The 23,023-nt window shown below is 40.5% G+C and overlaps 3 protein-coding genes across 7 annotated transcripts in view; all 3 read right to left on the bottom strand.

Moving 5' to 3' along the window:
• scube2 (signal peptide, CUB domain, EGF-like 2) overlaps positions 1–3,369 on the bottom strand; it is a 17,898-nt gene extending 14,529 nt beyond the window's left edge. For 2 of the 3 annotated variants that reach the window (XM_056608661.1, XM_056608663.1), the window contains exons 1-6: positions 3,139–3,368; positions 2,588–2,704; positions 2,264–2,389; positions 1,627–1,761; positions 953–1,078; positions 742–858 (exon numbers count right to left, since the gene is read on the bottom strand). In XM_056608661.1, the coding sequence (XP_056464636.1) occupies positions 742–858; positions 953–1,078; positions 1,627–1,761; positions 2,264–2,389; positions 2,588–2,704; positions 3,139–3,226 (709 nt within the window). In that variant the 5' untranslated portion in view covers positions 3,227–3,368. Of the gene's footprint in view, positions 1–741; positions 859–952; positions 1,079–1,626; positions 1,762–2,263; positions 2,390–2,587; positions 2,705–3,138 lie in introns of all 3 variants that reach the window. The other variant, XM_056608662.1, reaches the window with a different exon arrangement.
• A 710-nt stretch (positions 3,370–4,079) lies between these two features.
• On the bottom strand, positions 4,080–7,920 carry sinhcafl (SIN3-HDAC complex associated factor, like). Of its 2 annotated transcripts, none has more exons than XM_056608667.1 (6): positions 7,817–7,920; positions 6,629–6,787; positions 6,413–6,512; positions 6,214–6,328; positions 5,941–6,091; positions 4,080–5,756 (listed from the first exon to the last, which is right to left on the bottom strand). In XM_056608667.1, the coding sequence occupies exons 2-6, from the start codon at positions 6,754–6,756 to the stop codon at positions 5,573–5,575; spliced, it is 678 nt and encodes a 225-aa protein (XP_056464642.1). In that variant the 5' UTR covers positions 6,757–6,787; positions 7,817–7,920; the 3' UTR covers positions 4,080–5,572. The 2 variants fall into 2 exon arrangements, with proteins under 2 accessions (XP_056464642.1, XP_056464643.1); XM_056608668.1 differs by having other exon boundaries at positions 7,621–7,820.
• Positions 7,921–8,009: 89 nt separating this feature from the next.
• The window catches only part of dennd5a (DENN/MADD domain containing 5A), a 30,611-nt gene continuing 15,597 nt past the window's right edge, over positions 8,010–23,023 (bottom strand). For both annotated transcript variants that reach the window (XM_056608654.1, XM_056608655.1), the window contains 16 exons: positions 22,062–22,296; positions 20,444–20,594; positions 19,407–19,500; positions 17,532–17,663; positions 16,153–16,305; positions 14,964–15,051; positions 14,716–14,800; positions 12,998–13,126; positions 12,220–12,341; positions 11,944–12,089; positions 11,625–11,743; positions 11,336–11,517; positions 10,707–10,789; positions 10,148–10,271; positions 9,882–10,050; positions 8,010–9,684 (listed from right to left, as the gene is read on the bottom strand). In XM_056608654.1, coding sequence (XP_056464629.1) covers positions 9,501–9,684; positions 9,882–10,050; positions 10,148–10,271; positions 10,707–10,789; positions 11,336–11,517; positions 11,625–11,743; positions 11,944–12,089; positions 12,220–12,341; positions 12,998–13,126; positions 14,716–14,800; positions 14,964–15,051; positions 16,153–16,305; positions 17,532–17,663; positions 19,407–19,500; positions 20,444–20,594; positions 22,062–22,296 — 2,196 coding nt within the window. In that variant the 3' untranslated portion in view covers positions 8,010–9,500. The remainder of the gene's footprint in view (positions 9,685–9,881; positions 10,051–10,147; positions 10,272–10,706; positions 10,790–11,335; positions 11,518–11,624; positions 11,744–11,943; positions 12,090–12,219; positions 12,342–12,997; positions 13,127–14,715; positions 14,801–14,963; positions 15,052–16,152; positions 16,306–17,531; positions 17,664–19,406; positions 19,501–20,443; positions 20,595–22,061; positions 22,297–23,023) is intronic.

Here is a 23,023-nt window from a genome sequence, read left to right as displayed (position 1 = left end):
TACTATGTTACATCCTAAGAGTTCAATTTTGTTTTGGAAATAAATAAAAACATGTATGCATGTAGGATGTGGCAATGGTCCTTTTTTGGGGGGGGGGGGGGGAATCAGTAAACAGAGTCAGGTTTTCACTGAAGTATAACGGTGTGTCTTGTTGTGGGGGAGATAAGGCGAGCAAGGGATAAGTAAAATGAATCACGCGATGACTTCTTAGCGATAGACTTAGACCTCACACATGTTGGCACCGCAGAAGAAAACCACCACCACCATTATCTGATTGGACGATCCTTATCATCCAACCCAAGACGTGAAGAAGAACAAACTAGGGATGAACACCCACTATTAGGGGAACTGGCACAGACACATTGCATAAGGAGATACCTTGGCGCCATCTTTATTTTTCTTTGAAACAAAACATATTAGAGGCAGCCTCTGTAAGGGGTTCAACACGTATCAATCAACTTATTTGTAATGATATGCGATAAAATAAGTCCAATCATTTGCCTCTTCATGAAACATACAGAAAGAAACAAGAAATGTTAAATCCCTTTTGTTGATTTCCAACAACAAACACAAAGTTGGACCATAGGCACTCAAGTACTGCCATTCCACTCAAGATATGGCAACAAAGGAGAGCTTCCACATTTGTGGAAAGAAAAGAAAAGATGGAGATCTAGAAACGAGAGGGGTGTGGTATTTCAAATAGCCAGCCACTGGGCGTACACATAGTCAGTGCTTACCTACCTACACAGGAGCTTTTGTCTGGCTGCAGGGTGTACCTGACGTGACACCTACATATGGGGCCATCTTCCATGTCCTCACAGATGTGCTGGCAACCCCCATTGCCATGGTTACAGGTAACTGCAAGTTAAGAACACAAGACCCGAGTTCAGATATTCTGTACAAAAGTCGGGGCAAATTGGTCAGATGGCAGGAATAACGGAACCACACGTACTGATGCAGTCTCTCTGATTCCTTGCCAACTCGAAGCCTGGGCGGCACTCACAGGCAACGCCTCCCTTGGGGGTCTCTTTGCAGATGTGAGCGCAACCATGCTCCTTATTCATACAGTTGAGGCCCTCTGCGGTTGAAAAACAAAGACACACACACACACACACACACACACACACACACACACACACACACACACACACACACACACACACACACACACACACACACACACACACACACAATGGAACTCTTAATGCTGTGACAGTCTAGACATCAAATCAGCGAAAGTGAGCATATGTTATATTGGTTTAGTTCATAACACATCATGTCAACAACTATATTACATTTTAAAATTAAAATTCACCTTGAATCAAATATACTTTTTATAATCAAAGCAGCATACAACATAACAGAATACGCTTAAAAAAAAGGGCATTACCTAAAAGTTTTATGTATCTCTTTGCATACATACATTACACACATACGAACATACATGCATACCAGTACTTGAATAATTTCTTCAAACAGTTCTGGCCAAACTATTCTCATCTTTGACGATTCTCTCACCCCTTCTCTTGCAGATGGGCACTCCACAGGCTTAATGTAAATGCCAGGTTCCACAGCTAGATGATAAAGGTTCTAAAAGGTGAAAAACCTGTATTCATAGCCACTCACCCACAGAGCGATGGATGCATGTGTGCTGGTTGTCACTCAGAAAGAAACCTTGATTGCAGCGACACTCATAGCTTCCCATTGTGTTGACACATGTGTGCTGGCACCCTCCATTGTTGAATTTACACTCATCCACATCTAAAAGAAAGTTGGGTTTCAGAAATTAATTATAAAAACACACATACAATTTTGTGTGTGTGTGTGTGTGTGTGTGTGTGTGTGTGTGTGTGTGTGTGTGTGTGTGTGTGTGTGTGTGTGTGTGTGTGTGTGTGTGTGTGTGTGTGTGTGTGTGTGTGTGTGTTCGTCTGAAAATTGAAAAGCAAAATAGGCAACAAAATATTGTGAAGCTTGATGAAATTATACATATAAAGCATGTTTTGTTAACAATATGAAAAACTAAAAGAGAATACTCTCAACAGTATTGACAACTGTCAGATAGGACATTGCCTATCTCCAATGTATAATGTATGTACAAACAGTTAGCAGAGATTAGGACTAACGTTACTATTAGAATGTTGTAATTACCTTCTTTTTTTTAATATACTTATGATGCAACATAAGATGACTGCTACTGTTACAACTCATAAAGTAGACTACACACGCAGTTTTTCCGGAACTTTACACTGAAATATTTTCTTACCTAAACAATTGTGGCCGTCGTGCGCTAGATGGAATCCATCGTGGCAAGTGCACCGATAATTGCCTGGTATGTTGTTACACTCGTGTACACAGCCGCCATTGTACTCAAAGTCACATTCATCAACGTCTACAAAATAAGACACGTGTAAAAAAAAAAACAAGTGTACCGTTAGATCATAAGGTCAAAAGTTACGTCGATTCATATGTGTATTTAATTAGCCAAAATGAACAGCCTATGTATCCACAAATATGCCATTAAAGTCTCGCCTCTTCAAGATGGTGGCCACACATTGTAATGACAAGACAGACCTCAACAGATGATTACCTTCACAGTGTTTGCCATCTCCTTTAAAGCCTGCTTTACACGTGCACTTGTATGAGCCTTGGGTATTTTGACAAATAGCATCGATGTGACAGCCATCACTTTCATCTGCGCATTGATCTACGGAAAGCACGTAGAGATGGCGCGAGGTTAAAGTAATAAAGTCATAAATAATAACAACGCATTAGAATGGCCAGTTCTCCATACAGGCAGCGTGTACTTGGCAAAATAGTACAAATAGGCTAAAATACGGACAAACTGAATGAGGTAATAGTGATCTAGGAATAAAGGTTTTTTGATTGAGGGCTAATGATTGTTTTGTTTATATACACTTTAAAAGTTTAACACTAGTAATTGCATTGGCCTGCATCATTGTAATACCATAATGTAATAGATGTGCTTAGAAAAATCCGTCTGGTAACGTTAGCATATAAAAGTGACATAGTAAACTTAATGTAGCCTATAAATGAGCGCTACCAAGAGTAGAAATAAAGGCTATGGGAAAACAACATAGTGCATAAGAATATTGCGTGGCCAGTCGGGAGTAAGCTTACCTTGACTCTCTGGTAGTGCTGTGCTTTGGCGAGTATTTAACAAGAGCAAAAACAAACAAAAGTTCCTCGCAATCCAAATAGCTCCCATGGTGATATCCAAGTTTAGAGGTCTCCTCAAAAGGACGTGTACGCACTGAAGTGGCGACCAAGTGTCCGCCTCATTTTCATTGTAGCCTGTCAGTGTGTTCACCAGCAGGGCTTTAGAAAGAGAAAGGACTGTGTGGGCGCGCGCAAGGAGAGGAAAGGGAGACAGAGGAGCGCGAGCTTAATACTTTCCCGATCCTACCATAAATGTGGATGAACACTTTCCTGCCGTCGTATAATGTATGTATAGACGCAAGTCCAGGCTACATACATACATACATGTTGTAGTTATTTTTCCCCTTGCGGTGTTTATTTTGTAATTGAATAGTTTACTCAGTTTTGTATTCGGGAGTTCACTATTTACATAACTCTTAGTGGCAGGTAATGTATGCACAATCTTAAATGGATACAATGTGATACAGTGCGTTGCTATATAAAAGCCTAGTAATGAAACTTTTCCTTTAACAACACTTTGTTATTCATAGGAGACAATGCATATTGAAACCAACCCACGCGCTCTTAAGTTTGCTTCGCCCAGCTGTCTTGTACGAGACTCACTTGCACCACCTAACGAAAATATTACACCAACACAAATGGGCTTTTTATTGTATTTTATTACAGATGACCTATTAGGTTGTGTACAGTATAGAAAAAAACATTGAACTACAGATATTGAAAGGAAGTGCACAAAAAACAGATAGAAATGAGAAATATTTAAGCTTGTACAAAATGTTTTGTAATAAATATTAAATTACATAAGATTGATATTCTTATAAAAAAAGACTGGCAATTGTTAAAGGCACAACTCATAACTTAACGTGTACCTTGAACAACTTTAATATGATATCTACCCAAACACAAAAACAAGCTTAATTTTAACCACAAAGGAAGCAGCAATCATCCTTTCAACAAGAATATAAATTGTTCAGCTTCCAACTACCCTGCCGCAGAAATGTATTTCATAAAACATGTTTAGAGCATGGTCCTTCAAACCATTTTGTTTAGGTAGGGTCACAATTTTCAAAGTAACCCTTGAAAAGCACAGTTTACTGGACATCGACATTATGCACAATGGCAAAAAGCGTGCAATATGAGCATTATTTTATAAAATATATGGTTAGAGATAACATGGCAAAAACAATTCTTTGTGAGTGACTTAATTATTGCTTTACAAGCCAATTTGGTTAATAAATAAACACCTGAGGCTAAGATATGAAATTGAACTTTCAGGTCACTTCTCACATTCAAAATGTCTGCATAGTCATAGCTTTGAGAGTTGCCTTAAAGAAAAACAGCAACTGCAATAACAAATATATTCAGTAACAGAACATTAAGCAAGGCTGTAGAAGAAATGCAGAACAGTCATGATTTGTAAATTACAGGTTTTACCCCATGCATCCAGCATAACTTTTAATGCTAGTGAAAATATCACTGTAGAAGTCTGAGTTTGGAATTTCACCTCTTAAAAAAAAAGAAAAAATCCTTGAGGACAGGATTTATGACGGTTATCCAGCAGTGCCTTTTTCACAAAACATTAGAAAGTAGTGGTTCACCGGTTATGGAACCCCATGGCACAAGGCTAAATGTGTATTTACAAACCCCTTTAAAACATCCGCTTGGAAAAAAAACATGCCTTTCAGTTCATAAAAAAAACAACTACAAAAGCAGTAGTGTATACACAGTCTAACCGATTGTTAAAATGTGCACACACACACAATGCAGATTAATTGAAACAGTAATGTCTATTGTACAGAAAAAAGTATATTGTACAGTACTCCAGTCTGTTAAACTACGGAACTTCAGACTATGCGCGTATTTAGTATGGGCATTCGACAAAGTCTAGATTTGATGGAAAACAGATTGGAGCATGTTCACAGTGCTAGCCATTATCTCTTTGTGTAATATAAACCAAGAGAGCATCGTTTTGGTAGACTTGGAGCAACAACAAGGACAAGGTGTGTTGAAAAATACTCACACACAAACTGGTATTAGGAATATCTGGTGATTTTCTTGAGCACATTAACAGAATTGATATGTATGGAAAAAGTCAGATATTTACAGAAAGCTGGTCAGTTAACTCATAAGAAACATTAAACCTTTCATGGCCATATTATAGATTACTAATGCCCTTACATTTTTTTTTTTTTTTCTTCTATATAAAAAAAGATCATCAAAAATAAGTCGATTCTATACAAAAAGCAAATACAAATAGAAAAAAGGAACCGTAAGAGGAGTTGATCAAACTTCTCTCCAACGTTGCAAATTAATTTGAAGGGTGGAAGTCTGCCACTGGAGACAAATCTAGGCACCATGGACAACCCTGTGGGATTTAAAATAAAACAATGAAACATCACCAGGTTTCTTTCAGCTCTTCTGGGACTGGTGCAGGAAGCGTGTCTGGAAGGTGTGGTGCAACCTGTGCGGGCACCAGGGTGTTCTGCTTCTTAGAACTGCAGCAGGGCTTAAATAACCGAGGATCAATGATCACCTCCCCAAACCGTCCTTTGTAGACAATGCCACAGCATATCTTCTGTCTAAAGAAAGGGGAAGGTAAAATCTTTATTTTAATATATTGTGAAAGCATAATGCACGTTACAACATTTTTTTTTTTAATCTATAATGCATATTTCTATACCTCTATCAGAATAAAAACTTGATACTGTATGTGGCAAATGAATAAAACCAAAATGATCAGTAAATAAGGTTTGTAGGATATACCTTTTCCAGTAGGAGCGGTCAAGGAAAGAGAAGGCAGTGGGAGTAGAACGCCTCTGCTTGGACTCAATATCAGAACCATCGTCCGACTGGTTGCTGTAGCTGGGGGACTGGGAAGGAGACATACTGGATGTGGTGCTTTGGGCATCAGAGTCTGTGAAGAATGTGCAAACATAGCTTTTTAGACAAACATTGCAAACCACTTACATAATTGATTAGTTGCTTAAAAAGCATATTGTTGGTCTGCTCAAGTTAATTATTGCATTCATTACTTACTTTGCCTCTTAAACTTGTGAAGTTTTTTAAGCTTGCTTTTCCTCTTCACATCCCCTGTCTTCATCTTCTTAGGTTTAGTTAATTTGAAGCCTGGTCCTGCTCTGGCATCCACAACCTGTATTATGAACAGAGACATGTCACTTGAATAAATTATCCTATTAAAACTGAAAGAAAAAAAGTTCATTTGAACAGCCCTTACGTGATTCCAGTTCTTCTTTGAGCCATTCGGTAGCTTTTTCCATCTCTTTACCAACAGAACACAAGCATTGCAGATATCTCCAACACGGTCTTCTGACAAACTACACACAAATAATAAGTAGCATCAGAAACAGTATTATCAAGACAAACTAATGGTTAATTAAAGAGCAATCATGTGGAGATTAACAAGAACCATATGAATTCAAGAAGAACTCACCCAAAACACAGCCTGAAGGTTTCTTCATAACGACCGCTGTCTGTAAAACGTGAACTTGAGGACTTGGTTTTACAGATACAACATCCATCATTACTCCGGTAGATCTTGGACTTATGAAAGCCAAACATTTTTTGAATCCGTTGATCGCTGGTCCAACACCTGAAAATATACAGAATATTTGGTCAAAGGTGGTCTCGATTCACTGCCCACCACTGCAGATAGACGCGCACTGTGCAATACAGGGGGGCTGCACCCAATACAGACACGGCTGACTCATCAATTAAATATGATTCAAGATACCATAACAAGATAGCCGGACTTTAACGTTTAAGTAATCTACATAGAACAATTGCTTGTGGATTAAAAAAAATGGGGTTATGAAGCCACCAAGTTGCCGCCGGTTTGCGAATTTGCGAATCAGCAGGAAAAAGAGGATGCGACGAATAAACTTCACAAGGCATCAAACCAGACAAACTACGTTATTCAAAACTAACAAATATATAAACAGTTCGAAATCATGACGCACGTACAGTTACAATAATAATATTAGCGACTTCACTTCATGTGACGCAACAGAATAACACTTTCCTATTTGAGTTAAAAAAAAATTGGATATACACTATATTCCAGGGCCGGGTGAAACTCATACTTGTATTCTCCTCTATATTCAGAGGATCCACTGTTACATAAATATCAGCGAAGTGTGTACATCGGTTATATTGAAGATAATGATCGTGTGTCAAGACGTGTGTTTTGGTTGTCGATATAGAAAAGCGGGCAGTGCTCTCTGTAGTCGAACAAAAAGCTACCGGGGCTTGTCGTTCAACTATTTATACATGCTGCTGTGTCGAATATCTACACTTAATGGTATTTAGTATTATACAAGTTCATTCGAATTAACGTAGCAGAAATACAGTCTACCTTCCCTTTAAATTCAAACTTTTGTCCGCTAGAGCGCCAAATACGGCTTATTGTTGTTAGCTAGCGGCTACCTAGCGTGTTAGCTTCCACGCCACGCTCTCATTCACTTCCACGGCATCCCATTGTTGAGCGCAATCCTCTTGTGCATTGAACTAACTTCAACATGGACGTCAGACTAAACGCAAACCACGAAATTCCTACGGCGGATACGATATAATACAACCGATCAACATTATTTATTTCCAGAATTCCATAGAGAAGACTTACCGAACAAAAACTTTGATCTTGACGGTTTTCCTTTCACGCACTGCGCATGCCTTACTACAACATACAGCTGTGTATTATAATATTATTAGCATAAAAACACGGAATGAAAGGGCTCGACGTAGAAAGACCATATAAGGAGTGCAAAGGTCTGGTTTGAAAATGCTTTCGACCAATCACTGCTGCCGTGTATAGTGTTTATCAATGTTGCATTTCGGTAGTTGTAGTGCTCACGTTCAAATACTGCGGTTCTACGCTGTGCTATCAGCCAAACTTTACACTCAAATTCCCATAACCGAAGATACGCCCATAAATGGGAAAATAATCTCCTCGAGTTGGCGCCAACGTGTTTGTTTACGTTCTCTCGCAGGCTGTGCGATCTACTACGTATTATGTTCCCGTACCTTTGTTAATAAAGAAAACACTCCAATTATATACAATTTTTATGCTTACGTACGTTTTATTCTTTATACATATATATTTATTTTTTACACTGTACACAGTTGCCCACTTAGTAAACACTACATTACACAGCTATGTCAATAAATGTACAATAGTATTGGAAAACAAAATATATATCTCCCAAGATGCTCATGTAAATTGAACACAGAAGTACAACAGAAATAATCCAGATGTTGTTGGCACAGGCAAATCCATCCTTCACATTTTATATCAAATCCCTTGTCCTGCACAGTGATTTTCATAAAGTAAAGAGATGGCGAGTACTCTCCAAAATTGTCCTGCCTCTAAGCCCAATAATGTTTTCACCTGGAGATTGCATAGCAGAATCCATGACAAATCAGAAGTGAAGTGTGTGGCATCCCAACATATGGTCATGTAGATGTCTTTCCAAATCTCAAAACAGTACCAAACAATCATACTCAAATGTTCTTCAGACAGCAGGCGTAGTGTTAATAGTTTAATGAGGGATGAGTATCAGGGCCTGGTTAAAGCTATTTGCACAAAATGTTAATAATAGCCAGCATTCCCCTAAATAAGAGGTGTATGACGGTGAACCGATGTACAGAACAAGAGCAATGCCTCACACTCAGTAGCTCAGACATTTGCCGTAGATCCACTGCCATGAGACTGATCCATGTAATATATTTTCATAGTTCTATACTTTTCAGAGAATAGCCAAACAAACAAGACACTGTTTGGTTCATGTAATTGAATCTATCTCCATACTACAAAAACATACATCCCCTGTCATGGGCATACTTATAAAGCATACTTTTACATATTTTGCTTCAAGCTCTGTATTATGACATTTGAATCTGAGTTACAACAGAGCAAGCAACTTGTCAGACATAACAAAATAATACTGTTATCTTTGAAAATATATGAAACAATTCTTGTTTTCCCAAATATCGCTATTGTCAGCACTTAATGACAACAATGAAAATATTGTATTTCAACAGTAAAGCACAAGTGGGTTATCATCAGTAATGTCAAAGTCATGGATCATAATAGAAAACATATTTTAAACGTAACACATCTTGAAAGGCTCATTGCACTTCATATTTATATATGGCAAAACGTATCAGTAGCTTTAATATAAGCCAGAAAACCTCATTTGTTCAAGTCTCCTCCTATTTAAAAAATGTTACTATGGTTTTTGTTGTTGTTTTTGTGTGGTCCCAAAATCTTTCCTACTCCGTCCCAACAGCAGAAAGGAGCGGTCTTATTAGATGCCAACACCTTTTACAAGAGAAGCTTCTAGGGTAATGTTGAACTCTTGCAATGTCTGTAGCACTCTGATCAAAGAATTTACCAATGAGTGTTCCTTAATCATTGCAATCTCCTCGTACATCTGGGCCGTGATGGGGCAATCTGCAAGCAGAGCAATCCAATGGTGCAGCAAATGGTCCCTAAGAGATGAGGTCAAATATAAGTCAACAACGAGAGCGAAAAATGAGGTGAAAATAGATCATGACTGGTAACATTCTTATTTTGACATGAACTGTAAAGGTTTTGGGCAGCGCTCACCACACAGTTCATCTCCTCCCCTCTCACTCTCCCATGTTGATATAAAGAGGTGCCTTAAGACTAAGCGCTAAGTGCCTACCTCGCTCCGAGACATACAAGCATCTGGAACTTTCCGTCCTTTCCAATGTTCCGGGATGTGCTGTTGATGGCACGCATGAAGCGGCAGAAGTCGCTCACTCTTGTTTGCCAGTTCTCATCTAGGCTCACGCCCCGCTGCTCTGCATTCTGAAAGTGCACTTGGGACTTTTCTGTAAAATTTAAATAAATCTCAGAATAATTCAAGTAGCTTGATTATTATTGCACACAGTTATTGAATGTTAAATGATACTTTAAAAAAAATGTTACCTAAGAAGTCCCAAATGAAGACATTCTTGAAGAGCCGGGGTGACTTGAAGCCATGCTGAAACACTTGCTCCAGTGCCCAGACCAGACCATATTCCCCACACAGCAGGAGAGTCAGACTGCCCCTCTGCACTCAGCACACGTGGAGGAGAACATTGAGAGAATGAATGTTTAGAACAGTCCAGATCTCTAAAAATAACGTAGCCAACTTGAGCAGTTCAGGTAACATTCACCAAAACGAATCATTAGGTTTTTTTCCGATGTATGGTCAACCACTACATTCCTGACATCGATTCCACATCTTCTTAATCTCAATCTAAATCAGGATTTTATTGCGATAACATCACAGGTGAAAATCTGAACCAATAATGAAATACAGCAGGATCCGTCAAGGAGCATCTTAAACCATTGAGGTGAGATAAGAGTTAAAATATATGTATTAATAATACAAATAAAAACAATCCATTGTGAGATTACTAGGGCAGTACCCATTCTTTAGTAAAGGGTAATAAATAACAGAGGAACAAGCAGCGAGGTGCCATCTACTCAAGTCGTCTCCTACCTCCTTCTCTGGCTTGTGGAAGTGCTTAACGATTCCATTGATGGCCTCCCCAACTCCTTCTTGGATCTGACCTGTGTTTAATTCTGGATGATGCAGGGAGAAAAAAGGGAGAATTCTAATCATCGACAGGAACACTCTCGGAAGAACAAGATCCAGATTCAAGTGATCCAGGGCGCAAATAGAATGTGTTGAAGGATTTCAAAAAGTGCTTCGCCTTCCAAAGTATAGCTCTGTTATTTAGGAAAAGCTTAGCACCTCGAACGTAATGATTGCAAAGAAATCTGACGTTTCATGTTTTTTTGCCCAGCCTATGTTGTTTGAACTTCGGAGATACAAAGATGGTTCCGCCTAGGTCAGGTTAACTGCCTGCTTCTCAGATGTCGGTGCTACAGGCCGTGTATGGCTTTAGAAGCAGAGCAAACCTTCTGAAAATGCAAGGTTTCAAGCCCTTAGCAAAATTGCGTGGAATGGACTTCTTTTGAATTGATACGCAACTACGCAACCAATATGTACGAGGCTTTATGTGAGGCAATCAACAACACTCAGTAATAGACAATCAACAACAATCATTCATGTTGTCGGTTTTAAAAACAGTAGACACTGCTAAAGGCAGTCGAGGGTCGACTCACTTGGTTTGCTGCTTGGCGAGATGGTGACAAACCTCCTCATCATGCCTGGGGACTGCTGCATGGGGGGGGTCCGACACATGCGCTCGTCGTTCTCCGCGCTGGCGGTCACCAGCTCTCCCACCAGGATCCTCTCTTGACTGCCGTCGTCCACCCCTTTCCCCAGCCACCGGCCGCATGGGAACCTGGCGCAGGCACACAACACACGCATGGTCAGGCCATTGGGTCCAAGCGGAGCTCAACATAAATTCATGCTTGTGGTCGTTTTTTTTTCTTCCGTATACCAACGTACTTGTAGGTGTGTCCGGTGATCTCGTTGCGCACCACGACGCTCTCCACGAGCCACTTGGCGTAAAGTCCTGTGTTGTCGTGGCCTATTTGAACCGTGGTCAACTTACCTAGGTTCTGGCACTGAACAGGAGAAGAATAATGGATTATGTTTTTTATTATTAACATTCGCCTTGGTGTTTTGGTAAAAGATATATTATTTTTGTTTATTTGTATAAACAAAAATCACACCAAAAACAACTTGAATTATTGACAAAAGAGAGAAAATGTGCACCAATCATCATCATCATCAACACCACCACCACCACCATCGTCAGCCTCACCTCAAAAGTGATTTCCAGGGTGTTCCTGGGAACCTGCAGCACCCCGGTCTCAGCCAGCTCCCCGGAAACACACACCCAGGGGTTAGCTGTGAACATGGAGCCCCCCAGCTTCTTACTGGAGACCACCAGCACATGGTAGGGGATCACTGTGACCACAACACACAGGGAGGAAACATGTCAGGGAATGGCTACAAGTGTGGCATGGCAACATATTGATTTACATGGAGTGGGGACCAATATGGATAGCCATTGTGCGATATGAGTAGAGCAACTCACTGATGGTGGTGAAGACGTTGGTGAAACAGAAGTAGTCCACAGCGTTGAAGGAGAGGAGATGGTAGAGGAACTGCTCCTTCTCGTCATCACAACGCAGGAAAGCATAGCGCTTATACAGTTTTCTATGGGGTGGGCCAAAATTCATTCAGTAATAAATTCATGAATGCATTAGCATATTTTTTTGGTTTGATTAGTTTTGTGCTAAATGGATACACATTGTATTTATAACAATATCTGATTGCATCAATGGATTACAAAACAAATAGATTCATCAACAATATTGTCCTCATATTGTAAGGTTAACAACAGCACAATTCCTGGCATGGCAAGGTCAGAAACTCACGTCGGAAATTCCTTTGAATGTGACCCAGTTCAACAATGATTTATCAATTATGAACAATCCTGTGAATAATTTATGCTTCAGTGGACCGTAGTATGACGCCCTGCCATTTTAAAAGGGGCTTATTAATTATGTATGAGTGGTTGGTGTGGTGGATATCAGGTTAATTTCATAGTGCAGTCCTACAATAATAATAACAGTAAAAACTATTTATTCAATTGTTCTCCCATCATAGAATGGGGTCATTAAGTGAGCCTAGAGGGTAAGAAATACCCTGATTACCCAATAAGAAAGGTCAATAGACTAAATTTAAGTCAAGTAAATTTCCTTATTTGTCCCATACACATACATAATTATTGAATTAAATTGTTTACCTATTGTTTGCCCCAACATCATGTATCAAGGCTTTTCATGATTGAGTGTGGAGGTGTTACTCACTTTGTAAGCTCGTGGTCGGACAGCAGTTGCTTCAGGTGCCTGGAGAGCAGTTTCTTCTCCATGGAAAGGCGCACCCAGGCCCTTGCTTTGCCCACGTCTGTCTTGATCTCACTGATATTCTGAATATGCCTGCAGATACATATGACAAAGTCAAGGGAATCAACCATAGGTAATGGAGGGTGCTTATTAAAACCAACATAATTATTAAAACCAAGGGGAATGCTGAAATGAATCTGGAATATGACATGACATAAGCATTGACAATCAAACAATACACCAGCCTCACTTGAAAAGAAAGATGGATATTATGTTCCATCTCTGCGCCACCATGTGTGTGCGTGTGCGTGTCTGTGCGTGTGTGTAAACATCCCAGGACTGTAGGACGGATGCAGAGAGCCACTCTCCACCCCCCAGCACGCGAGACGCCGTCGCTAGAGGCCTATCATGCCTCTCCCCCGTCCAGACATATTCCCTTCCACTCCACCTGGCTGCACGTCTGCTGCCCTGCTCGTGGCCCCTTCCCGCCTCCCTCCCCCCACACTGCCGCAGCCTTCTTCACACACCATGGGAGCATCCCTCTCTCGCATTAACCCACTTTCGGCAACACACTTTCTCCATGGCAACGGCGCTAAACTGCGTCTACCGATGGTGCACTGTGATGCCAGACATGCTGTTAGCCTCAGACAACATGCTGTCAGCTTTCATTTTACTACTTCATTTTGATAAGGCACCAAAGATTATTTTGGATGAATTAAGAAACATTCAAGCAAAACTCAGAGATTCATGGTCATTATGTAGAATCCTATTCATGCAAATAGGAAAAAAATGTAGGTCGTAAGATATCGCTTCATAATTTAAATGATCAATTCAAAAATAAAATTAATTTAAACTTTAAGACCAAAATAATAAATAAATAATGTAATTCTTGCAAATAATATTAGCAGAATATGAATTGGCTTTATTTAACAAAAAAATCCACAAGGTTAATAAATGAATACAAATTTTATATAGGTTTATTATGATATAATATAATAAAAAAATTACATCATATTATAGATCTTAGTTCTAGTTGTGGCTTGCTGGTAATGGTCACATGTGTTAGCACATTTGTTTGTGTATGACGACGAGAGGGAGTGGTCTTTGGGCAAAGCATACAGCCATGTGAGATCTGTTGAAGACTGACAGGCTGCCTGGTAATCAGGCTGGAAGTAACGTGTTGTTACAGTTTGGCTGTGAGCTCCCTTTGAACCACACAGGGATTGACATGTTTAAAGGACGACCTCTGCGGATTGGCTGGAACATGTACATGGTTTTGTAGTGTAGAACCTGGTTACATACGTACTAAATAGTAGTAAAAATCCATGAAAAAGGTTCCCAGCTTATGATGTGAATCTGGGTGGACACAAATCACAAACTTTAAAGGGTTGTGAAACAATTTCTAACCCTCAATAAATCTGCTAATATTGTGCGTTTATGTCAGCTATCACTTGAATACACATCTGTTGACCACTAGTAGGCAGAGTTTGACATCCACAACGTCTTCTGATCACTAGAAGGCAGTGTTTGACATCCACAACTGCTTTTGACCACTCAAAGGGTCAACCACAAAATGGCAATGTTACATCGAAAGAAAGGTTGAAAAGTTCCAAGGCATTTGAAGATAAATACATGCGAAGGGACTGTTAAAGCAGTGGACTCAATGAAATTAATAGACCAACCTCATATCCTGTATCAGAGAGACTTTTAGAGGGGGCATGGCACAGCCTCCATCGGATTTGCGCCGCTCAGAGTCGTGAATGAAACCTGAGAGAAGAATAGCATGGGAGGTGAACTACAGGATAAACCGGTGGTGACACATTTACACAACAGGCCTACCGATAACACATATATGGGCATTGATCAACAATCATTTCCTCCTGAATATTTTCTGTGTATTAAGTGAACACTAAGAGATTTCCCTATTCACCTGGGGGTCCTAATCCGCCTGGTGTTGCATCATTCTTCTCTTTGCTCTCCTGGTAGTGGAGCAGGTGGGACCACAAGGCAGATTTGCCCTATATAAACCAATAAACAAACACAGGAAGTGGTGAAGTAGCACAGGAAACGGTGCAGACAGGAGCTTGTCAACATGTAAGCATTTCATTTGCTTTCATGTTTGTAAGAGATGCGTCACCACATGACTCAATATTTTGTTGCTATGATGAGGATAGATTTTTTTTTTCAGCTGAACTATTCATCACAGACATCTGGCAACAATTCTTTAAGAAATGCTAGGACCTCGTAAGTAGAAGCATTTATTAATTCATGATAATTTTACTAAAGCACATAAACTGAAGCCTCATGAAACCATCCTGATCTCTGCACATCAGTCTGACCTTGATTCCTTTAAAAGCTTGTGCTTTTAAAGGAAGTGTCACAGTCTGCGAAAAGTGAGTTGAAAGTGTTGAAAGATTAACATAAATCTGCAAGGAAGGTTTTTCTAAGATTAGAATATACAAAGAGAGCAAGAGTGTGATTCTGAGTGGGTGCAGTTCTTTGAACAGCGTAAGGCCGTGGCCTTATTTGAAAATTGAATGACTACCCATCCAAGGCCAGACTGATACTCATAGATAAACACATGGTTATCTGGATGGTCTTAAGAGGCAAGATCAATTCTACAATGCAACTCAATTTATGGACTGCTACTCATATGCGGCTATGTAAATATATAGTTAATTTTTATGATTTTATTTGTGATTTTCTCAATATACTATTCCTCTCGAAACCATTCTAGCCAACCTTATAACGTATATGTACATATACCTTGTGCCTTAGTTATATATATGTATTCTATCTCTTGACTATCAATTTCCATTTTTATTCTTTCATTTGCTGCTAAGCACATGTATGTGCCCAAAGCACATGGAGCATAAATGTAGTTTCATATTTGTAGTATTAAATTATTTAGTAATAGAATAAAAATAATCATGTTGTTTTTTAACAGAGCAAGGGACAGACTTTTGCAAGGCTGTATTTTTATTTTCTTGCATAGAATTGAAGTCTTTTATGTTGACAAAAATCCCCCAGGATAATTTTGCGTATCCCGACCCTGCCATGCACCTTGGGCTTTTATTTCCAAAATCCCCCTCCTGGGATGAACAGAACTAGTGGCTGACCTGTTTAACCTGCAGCCCGTGGCTCCAGATCCTCTCCAGCAGGTCACAGAGGCTGGCGATGAGAGTGTTCTCTTCCACCCCCGTGATGCTGACCTCCCCGTGGCCCAGCTCCACCGCCTCCCGGCCCATCTTCTCCACCAGCATGCGCTTCGTCTGCACAAGAACAACACAGCACCCGATGAGCACGTCTTTGCACGTCCTACCCCCGACATGAGCCCTTTAAAGTCAAATGTAGACACCTGTACACGGTGGACTGATGTAGCAATCTGTGTCAGATCAACTCAACCTACACCAAATCAAATAAATATGGATTCTGGAATATGGAAAGATGGAAAATATGATAACATTAAGCTACGACAAGGCAGGTAGACAAAAGGAACAGAAAAATGTAACTGGAAAGGTGGTTGAACATTCTCGTGCAAACACTAGGGGGGTGCATCTCTCCTTTATAGGACGATCCGATACGTATCTAGATACATGTGCTACGATACGATTCGGGGACGATACGATTCGGGGACGATACATTTAAATAAAACGATGCGATTCGATTCAATGTTCTAACAATCCGGTGCAATTTGAGGCGATATGATTCAATCCGATAGACACATTCGTTTAACGTTAACATTAATTTTCTTTTAATTAAAATAAGCCTTCTATAAAAGAGACATTTCCTACTTTCAAATATATACTGTATATGGTATAGGGACCATGGAATTTTAGGTTTTTATATTTATTTCTTTATGGCATGGGGAACAAATGGAAGACAAATTTATAAATTTAGAACTACATGTCTATTTATTTGTTTATTTATAGACTTGATCACTGTCCTACACAATTTAAAAAAAATAGCGAAGCTTTTGTCAATATTCCCCTCCTTTTTATAAGAACCAAAGGAGTTCCACACGTTTAATCTCAGATTCGCCGGTGCACTAAAAATCGTTTCACTGTTTACCGATATATATGGCTGTTTTTCGTACACTCACAACTCCGGTTGTTAACTACTTGTGAGACGGAGGGCGCGCACGTAGACGCGTGCTCAAACATACACCAACAAACACACACGGATCTGCCCACTTCCTTGAGTTTCATTTTCCGGATCCGTATGGAAATGGAATGAAATTAGTTGACAATGCTTTCTTAATATCAGGCTAAAGCTTCACTTGACAGTGAAGATTCGCACCATTTAAACCGGTGCATCGACAGATTCTTGTATCGATGTAGTCCCATCTGTGTTAATCCAACCGGATACCGATTCGTATCAGTGAATCGTTACACCCTTAGTAAACACCTATAAAGTTTTCTTATTTACCCAGGTAAAAATATGTATGACTTAAGCAACATAGCGTGGTCTTGCATGCTGGATGGGAATGGGCCCAAACCTTGTTTCTGCACTCCTTAAGCAGTCCCTCTACAAATTTCCAATTGGTATGAGCAATGACGGAAGGGGAGAGGTTGGACAGTTTGGGCTGCCTGATCGTGGTTCCCAGGTTCCTGGCCTCCTGGATGTACTTCTGATGATGGAGGTGGAGAGAGAGCGAGGTAGCACAGGAATATGATCAACAGAAAAATCAAGAAATACTGGGACAATTTAAATAGGAGATCACTTGGCAAGCAAATTCGGAAAAAACACAAAGGGAGGTACACAGGTTCATATGAATACCGGTAGTAGGGGAAGCCACAGCACAGCGTACAGTGTGAAAAGTAAGGATAGGATAGGATAAATAGGACAATATCAAGGGAAATTATTCAGAGTAATAAACATTTATTAAGACCAGCATCTGCAAATGTAGCATCTACAGTGTGTTCTGCACTGCAGTAGTGTAAGGCCTAAAAAAAAAAAAGTTGGGTTCCTGTTGGTTGTCAGTGAGGTCATGGGTAGGTTGGGATTATTATTATTTTTTCTTTATTTTTTCAAGTTCATAAAATAATTTGGATCGCACATAAATTGACAGGGTCGGTCGGAAACCGGAACCGAACAAATTCTTTTTTTTAGGCCTAATGGGCCTTGCAGGCTTTTCTGTAATTTCCTATTGGACAAAGCAGCCAGCTACTATTCCCATGGAAGTCCCTTGAGGGACTCTAATGATTGATGCAAACAGAGTCTAATACATCAGCAATCTTCTGTCTTTCTCTCATTTTCCATCTAGAGCTCTGCAGCCCGGCGGGCCTTAGACCTGGTAATCAGACAGCAGGCTGACATTTTATAAGCTACATATTTCTTTTGACGTTGCAATGACAATATGCCAGTTCATAAATTCCATTTTTCATGTTCAAACATATTCAAAATAGCAATAGCCATAAATATTATTCTGGTTATTAGTAGTTTGTAGTCTGTAAAGTTGACTTTGTATGTGCATGTAAATGGGCATATGCATGTGCGTGTGCGTGTGCAGTTGTGCGTGTGCTTGTCTGCAATCAGCGCGCTGCAAATAAGTCAAGTGGTTCACAATGCTAATGTGAAAACAGTTCATTTGGTTAGAGTCAGCATACATAGCACTCCGATTTTCTTTTTCTTTTTTAACTAAATGCTAATTAGCAAAAACATGTTTTGGCCAGTTTCGGTGTTTGACAGTGGGGACTGGTGGGCTCAAGCTTTATTTTTGGCCCGATGCCAACCTCTACTCCCCTACCAACTACAAAACTGTAAAAATCCAGATTTCTCTGCAGTGCCAGCCAAGTTAATAAGGTGTGAGAGGGATAGGGTTTAAGGTAAGGTAAACCTAGCGATGGAGTGAGAGGCAGGAGGGAAAGAGCAAAGTGCTGGGTGGGGGGGGGGGGGGGGGGAGGGGCCATGTGGACACAGGCCAGACCGACACCTGTCACATACCACATCCACAGAGACAGCCTTTAGACAGGGCTTGTAGGCCTGAGAGAGCCAGTAGCAGTCAAGAAACAGCAGGAGCTGCAGCTCCGGAAACAGACACTCTGCATGCTGAGTGCGTGTGTTTTTGTGTATGCACGTATGTGTCTGAGAGAGGGACAATGTAAGAAACGAGGATGAGTAAGTCACAGGACACTGAAAACCCAAAGAACTTAACAAATAAACACTTGGTTGGTTAAAGATTGGTTAAAATAATTGCAAACGTGCACTACAAGTCTTGCCAAACAAATGCATGGTACTCAGAGATTGTTAAAAGATGGGTTACAAGAATTGCACACGTGGTCTGCAAAGTCTTTCCAAAGGAGAGCAAAGTGTGGTCAGAATAGCAGAGCACACCATGTACAGTGTGCTCGGTATAAAAGGGTTGGCTCACCTCTCTCTGGTCATTATCTAAATAGAGGTGCTCTGCGTGCTGCTTCTGCCGATCCCTTCTCCTCCACTGGGCTGGGGCGCTCCTCTTGGCCCACCTACAGCACAAAGCACCGCAGTCAGCCGAGATGCACCGACCTACGCATTAACAACAAGCAACTGCATCGGCAAAACTCCAAAGGCAATTGTAGGTGAGTTGAGCTGACTGGCAGTTTGAGCGATTTCAAATTTCAACGAGCCAGTTAGAATAACACCTTCAAACAGGAATCAGTGCCTTATTTATGCAGTATTGAAAGATGGCTTATAGCTCATAGAGTGCTGAAGCAAAACACTGCAATGGCAAACACATCCCCTCGCAGATTACTTTGAGAAATAGCCCCCCCCCTCCCTCATCCTAAATAAATAATATTTATTTTGCAACTGTATAATGAGCTATTTTGAATTGAAAACGGCACAGGGGTGCAAGTTTGCACCCCTGATTGATTGTGGACTGATTCAGTGCACAATCTTTTCTATTCTATTCTTTCATACATCTCTCTCTCTCTCTATATATATATCTATATCTATATCTATATATAAATATATATACATTTATATAAATATATATCAATATTTCTAGATATGAACAAATATAGCTATATCTATATTTATATGGAACATTACCAGTGTGCGAAATACCCAGTTTGAAACGGGGGGGGGGGGGATCACACATGCATCGCCAGTCGTTTTCTTTTTGCCATGTTTGCAATGAACAAATTCATCCGTTCAAGTAATTATGGTTGTAACGACGTGGTGTTGTGCCACCAGGAGGCACTGCAGACAGTTATGAAGAGAGTGATCCGTGTTAAGACGGGCAGAAGAAGATTCTGAGAAGTTTATGCTGATGCTTATCATTCACTTTTCTTGATACTTGACACTTGTCACTACGAAACCACAAATCCTTTCAGGAAGGTCTCTCGAGTCAAGCGCCCCGTATTTCGCACACTGAACATGACCCAATCCAACAATTGTTGAGATGTGTTACTAGAGTGGGGTAGTCACTTGTTGCTGGTGGGTCCGGCGGAGAGCACATCAGACTGCAGGCGGGGGAAGAAGCCTTGTTGGTAGCGGCCCTGGCCGATCCTCATGTCCAGCAGGTGGGGGTGCAGGGCGGTGTGGTCCATCTTCGTCACCCTCATCTCGATGGCCTTCTCTGTGGGGGATACGAGGGAGAGGGTCCATGAGTGGGGAACATCACAAGGCCAAGCCCAGACTTCTCTCTTGTTGGAACTATACCAGGTGTTTTTCAAAGATTAATTCACCAACGAAAAAAAAAAGGAGACTTTTGACTTATGTAAAGGGATTGAAAGAAAACATAATGCAAATAGTATTATCCATGAGCGTGGTTTGAGTTCAATTGTGTGTGTGTACAGTATATATATATATATATACGCACGCACACACACACACACACACACACACACACACACACACACACACACACACACACACACACACACACACACACACACACACACACACACACACACACACACACACACACACACACACACACACACACACACACACACACACACACGCGTGTCTGTGTGCATTGTAATAATATGTTTATATATACATATATATTATATCAGTAATCAGAAGTGAAGACAGAAAAAACACAATTGGAAAGAAAGCACACCCATAACAAAGTACCCATGACACGTGTGGTGCTAGGAGGATAACATGCATGTAGTGTCACCATTTAAGAATTATATTCAACTGCTATGAATCCAGCTCTAACCAGTGTTTGCAACATCATACAATATGCTCAATGCTACAGAAACACACTGCATAAAACTGTGTTTCATATTTCCCAGTTAACAGCAAACTGCATGCTATTGCAAAACAAACGCCCAGACTGACTGCCAACATTAAAAAACGGTTAATAATATTTTGGTAAGCGTCGTTAGTTTAAAACAGGCACAAAGATTCTGCTACCTTACAAAGAATGAGATGAGACGTGAAGCAGCCTCAGCTTTGCTAGGCTAGCTCGATAATCCTATTTGGAATTAAAGGCATCTGTGAGTGTTTTACCAACAACGCATAGCAAGCACACCCAAGGGCCCTGCCACCAAGTGATATTAAAGGGATAACAAATTATTACTAATGGGGGCTTCGTCATCGCCTTGGTCAATGGCGTGTGGTCCAGGGGCCACAAAATCCAGTTTTTCAAATCGCTTTTTAAGCAGGTTGTCTGAAACAAGAACAGTCCATTCATTCACAAGAATAGGCTGTGCATCGTGACTCCTCCTCTGTGTACTAGGGAGGAACAATTTGGGGAAAAAATCTAATTAGGATTATTTCGTCTTCGATTTTTCTTTTTAAAGATCATTATGTTCTGTACTATTCACAAGTAAACAAGCAATAAATCATTCTATAGTATGACCAACACATCATTGGAAGCAGTCAACATATAAACTGCCCTTTAGGCCGGGCCTATGTGTTGAGATGAATTGACGCATGAATTGATATTATAAACATATTTAACTATTGCATTGTAAAATAAAAAAAATGTGATGAACCGTTTGAATTTGATTCATCGTTCAGCCATACTATATACTTCACAATGCTTTTTCTGCGGTCAATCGCAGACCGTGCATCCATTTGTTGGGCTCACCCGCTTCTTCGATGTTGGTGCACCTCTGGTACATGGAGGTGCGCAGGGTGGGGGTGCGGACGTTCAGCATGCGGATCTTGTCCACGCGGGCGTCGAACACCCGCAGCGAGTGCTCCTTGTCCTCCTCGTCGTGGCAGAGGATTTTGCCATCGATGAAGGAGGCAAACATCTGGGTCTCCAGGAAGCGGGACAGGAAGGGCAGATAGGGCTCAGGCTGGTCGGAGAGGAAGGAAGCCTGGGGGGGACCGCATCACAGACGGATCGGATTAGTGACAGTCCATGCAAATGAGAATGGCCTTTCGAGTGCACAGCTCAATAAGGACTACAACCCACACATTTTCCATTTGAAAATGAGGTGGACGGGTTGGTTCACTGGTATGAGGTTACCTTCCCGAATCTGGACATTATATAAAACAGTAAATAGTTGATTGAGTGATCCTAGAGGTACATGAATCTGACTTGATCAAAGGTAACCAAGTTGAAGTGGTCTACTACGGATACCTGAGTATCCTTTTAGACAAGGATAATAGGAATGTGTTAAAAAGGCTTAAACATGGTTATCTTTCCTCAGGAAGCCTAACCTCAAAGGTAACTGTTTTTGATGCTGTGTGTGTGTGCTGTGTTCACAACCTCAGTCAGCAACAGAAAAAGAATAAACTAACTTAACAAAAAGACTGTCTCTATAATTAGCATGCCTCCTGAGACCCTAGAAAAAGTTTAGGATGTCATGACCAGTACAAAGGTAAAGACTATATTAGATCATGATATTCATGCAGTATCAATGGACACCAATCAAAAATTATAAAGTGGGCTTCAACAACAAGTGCTTTAAGTGAAAAAAGGAGAGGACACATAATGATATCATACTATGTGTCAAAATATGTGTACATACGTATATACATACAGCATGCTTTCGGAAAGTCCCATAGCATATCTTATAAACGTCCTGAGAGTTAAAATAA

This window comes from Gadus chalcogrammus, chromosome 14 (genome assembly GCF_026213295.1).
Source record: "Gadus chalcogrammus isolate NIFS_2021 chromosome 14, NIFS_Gcha_1.0, whole genome shotgun sequence".
Lineage (NCBI taxonomy): Eukaryota > Metazoa > Chordata > Actinopteri > Gadiformes > Gadidae > Gadus > Gadus chalcogrammus.
This window is presented reverse-complemented; position numbering and strand designations above follow the sequence as displayed.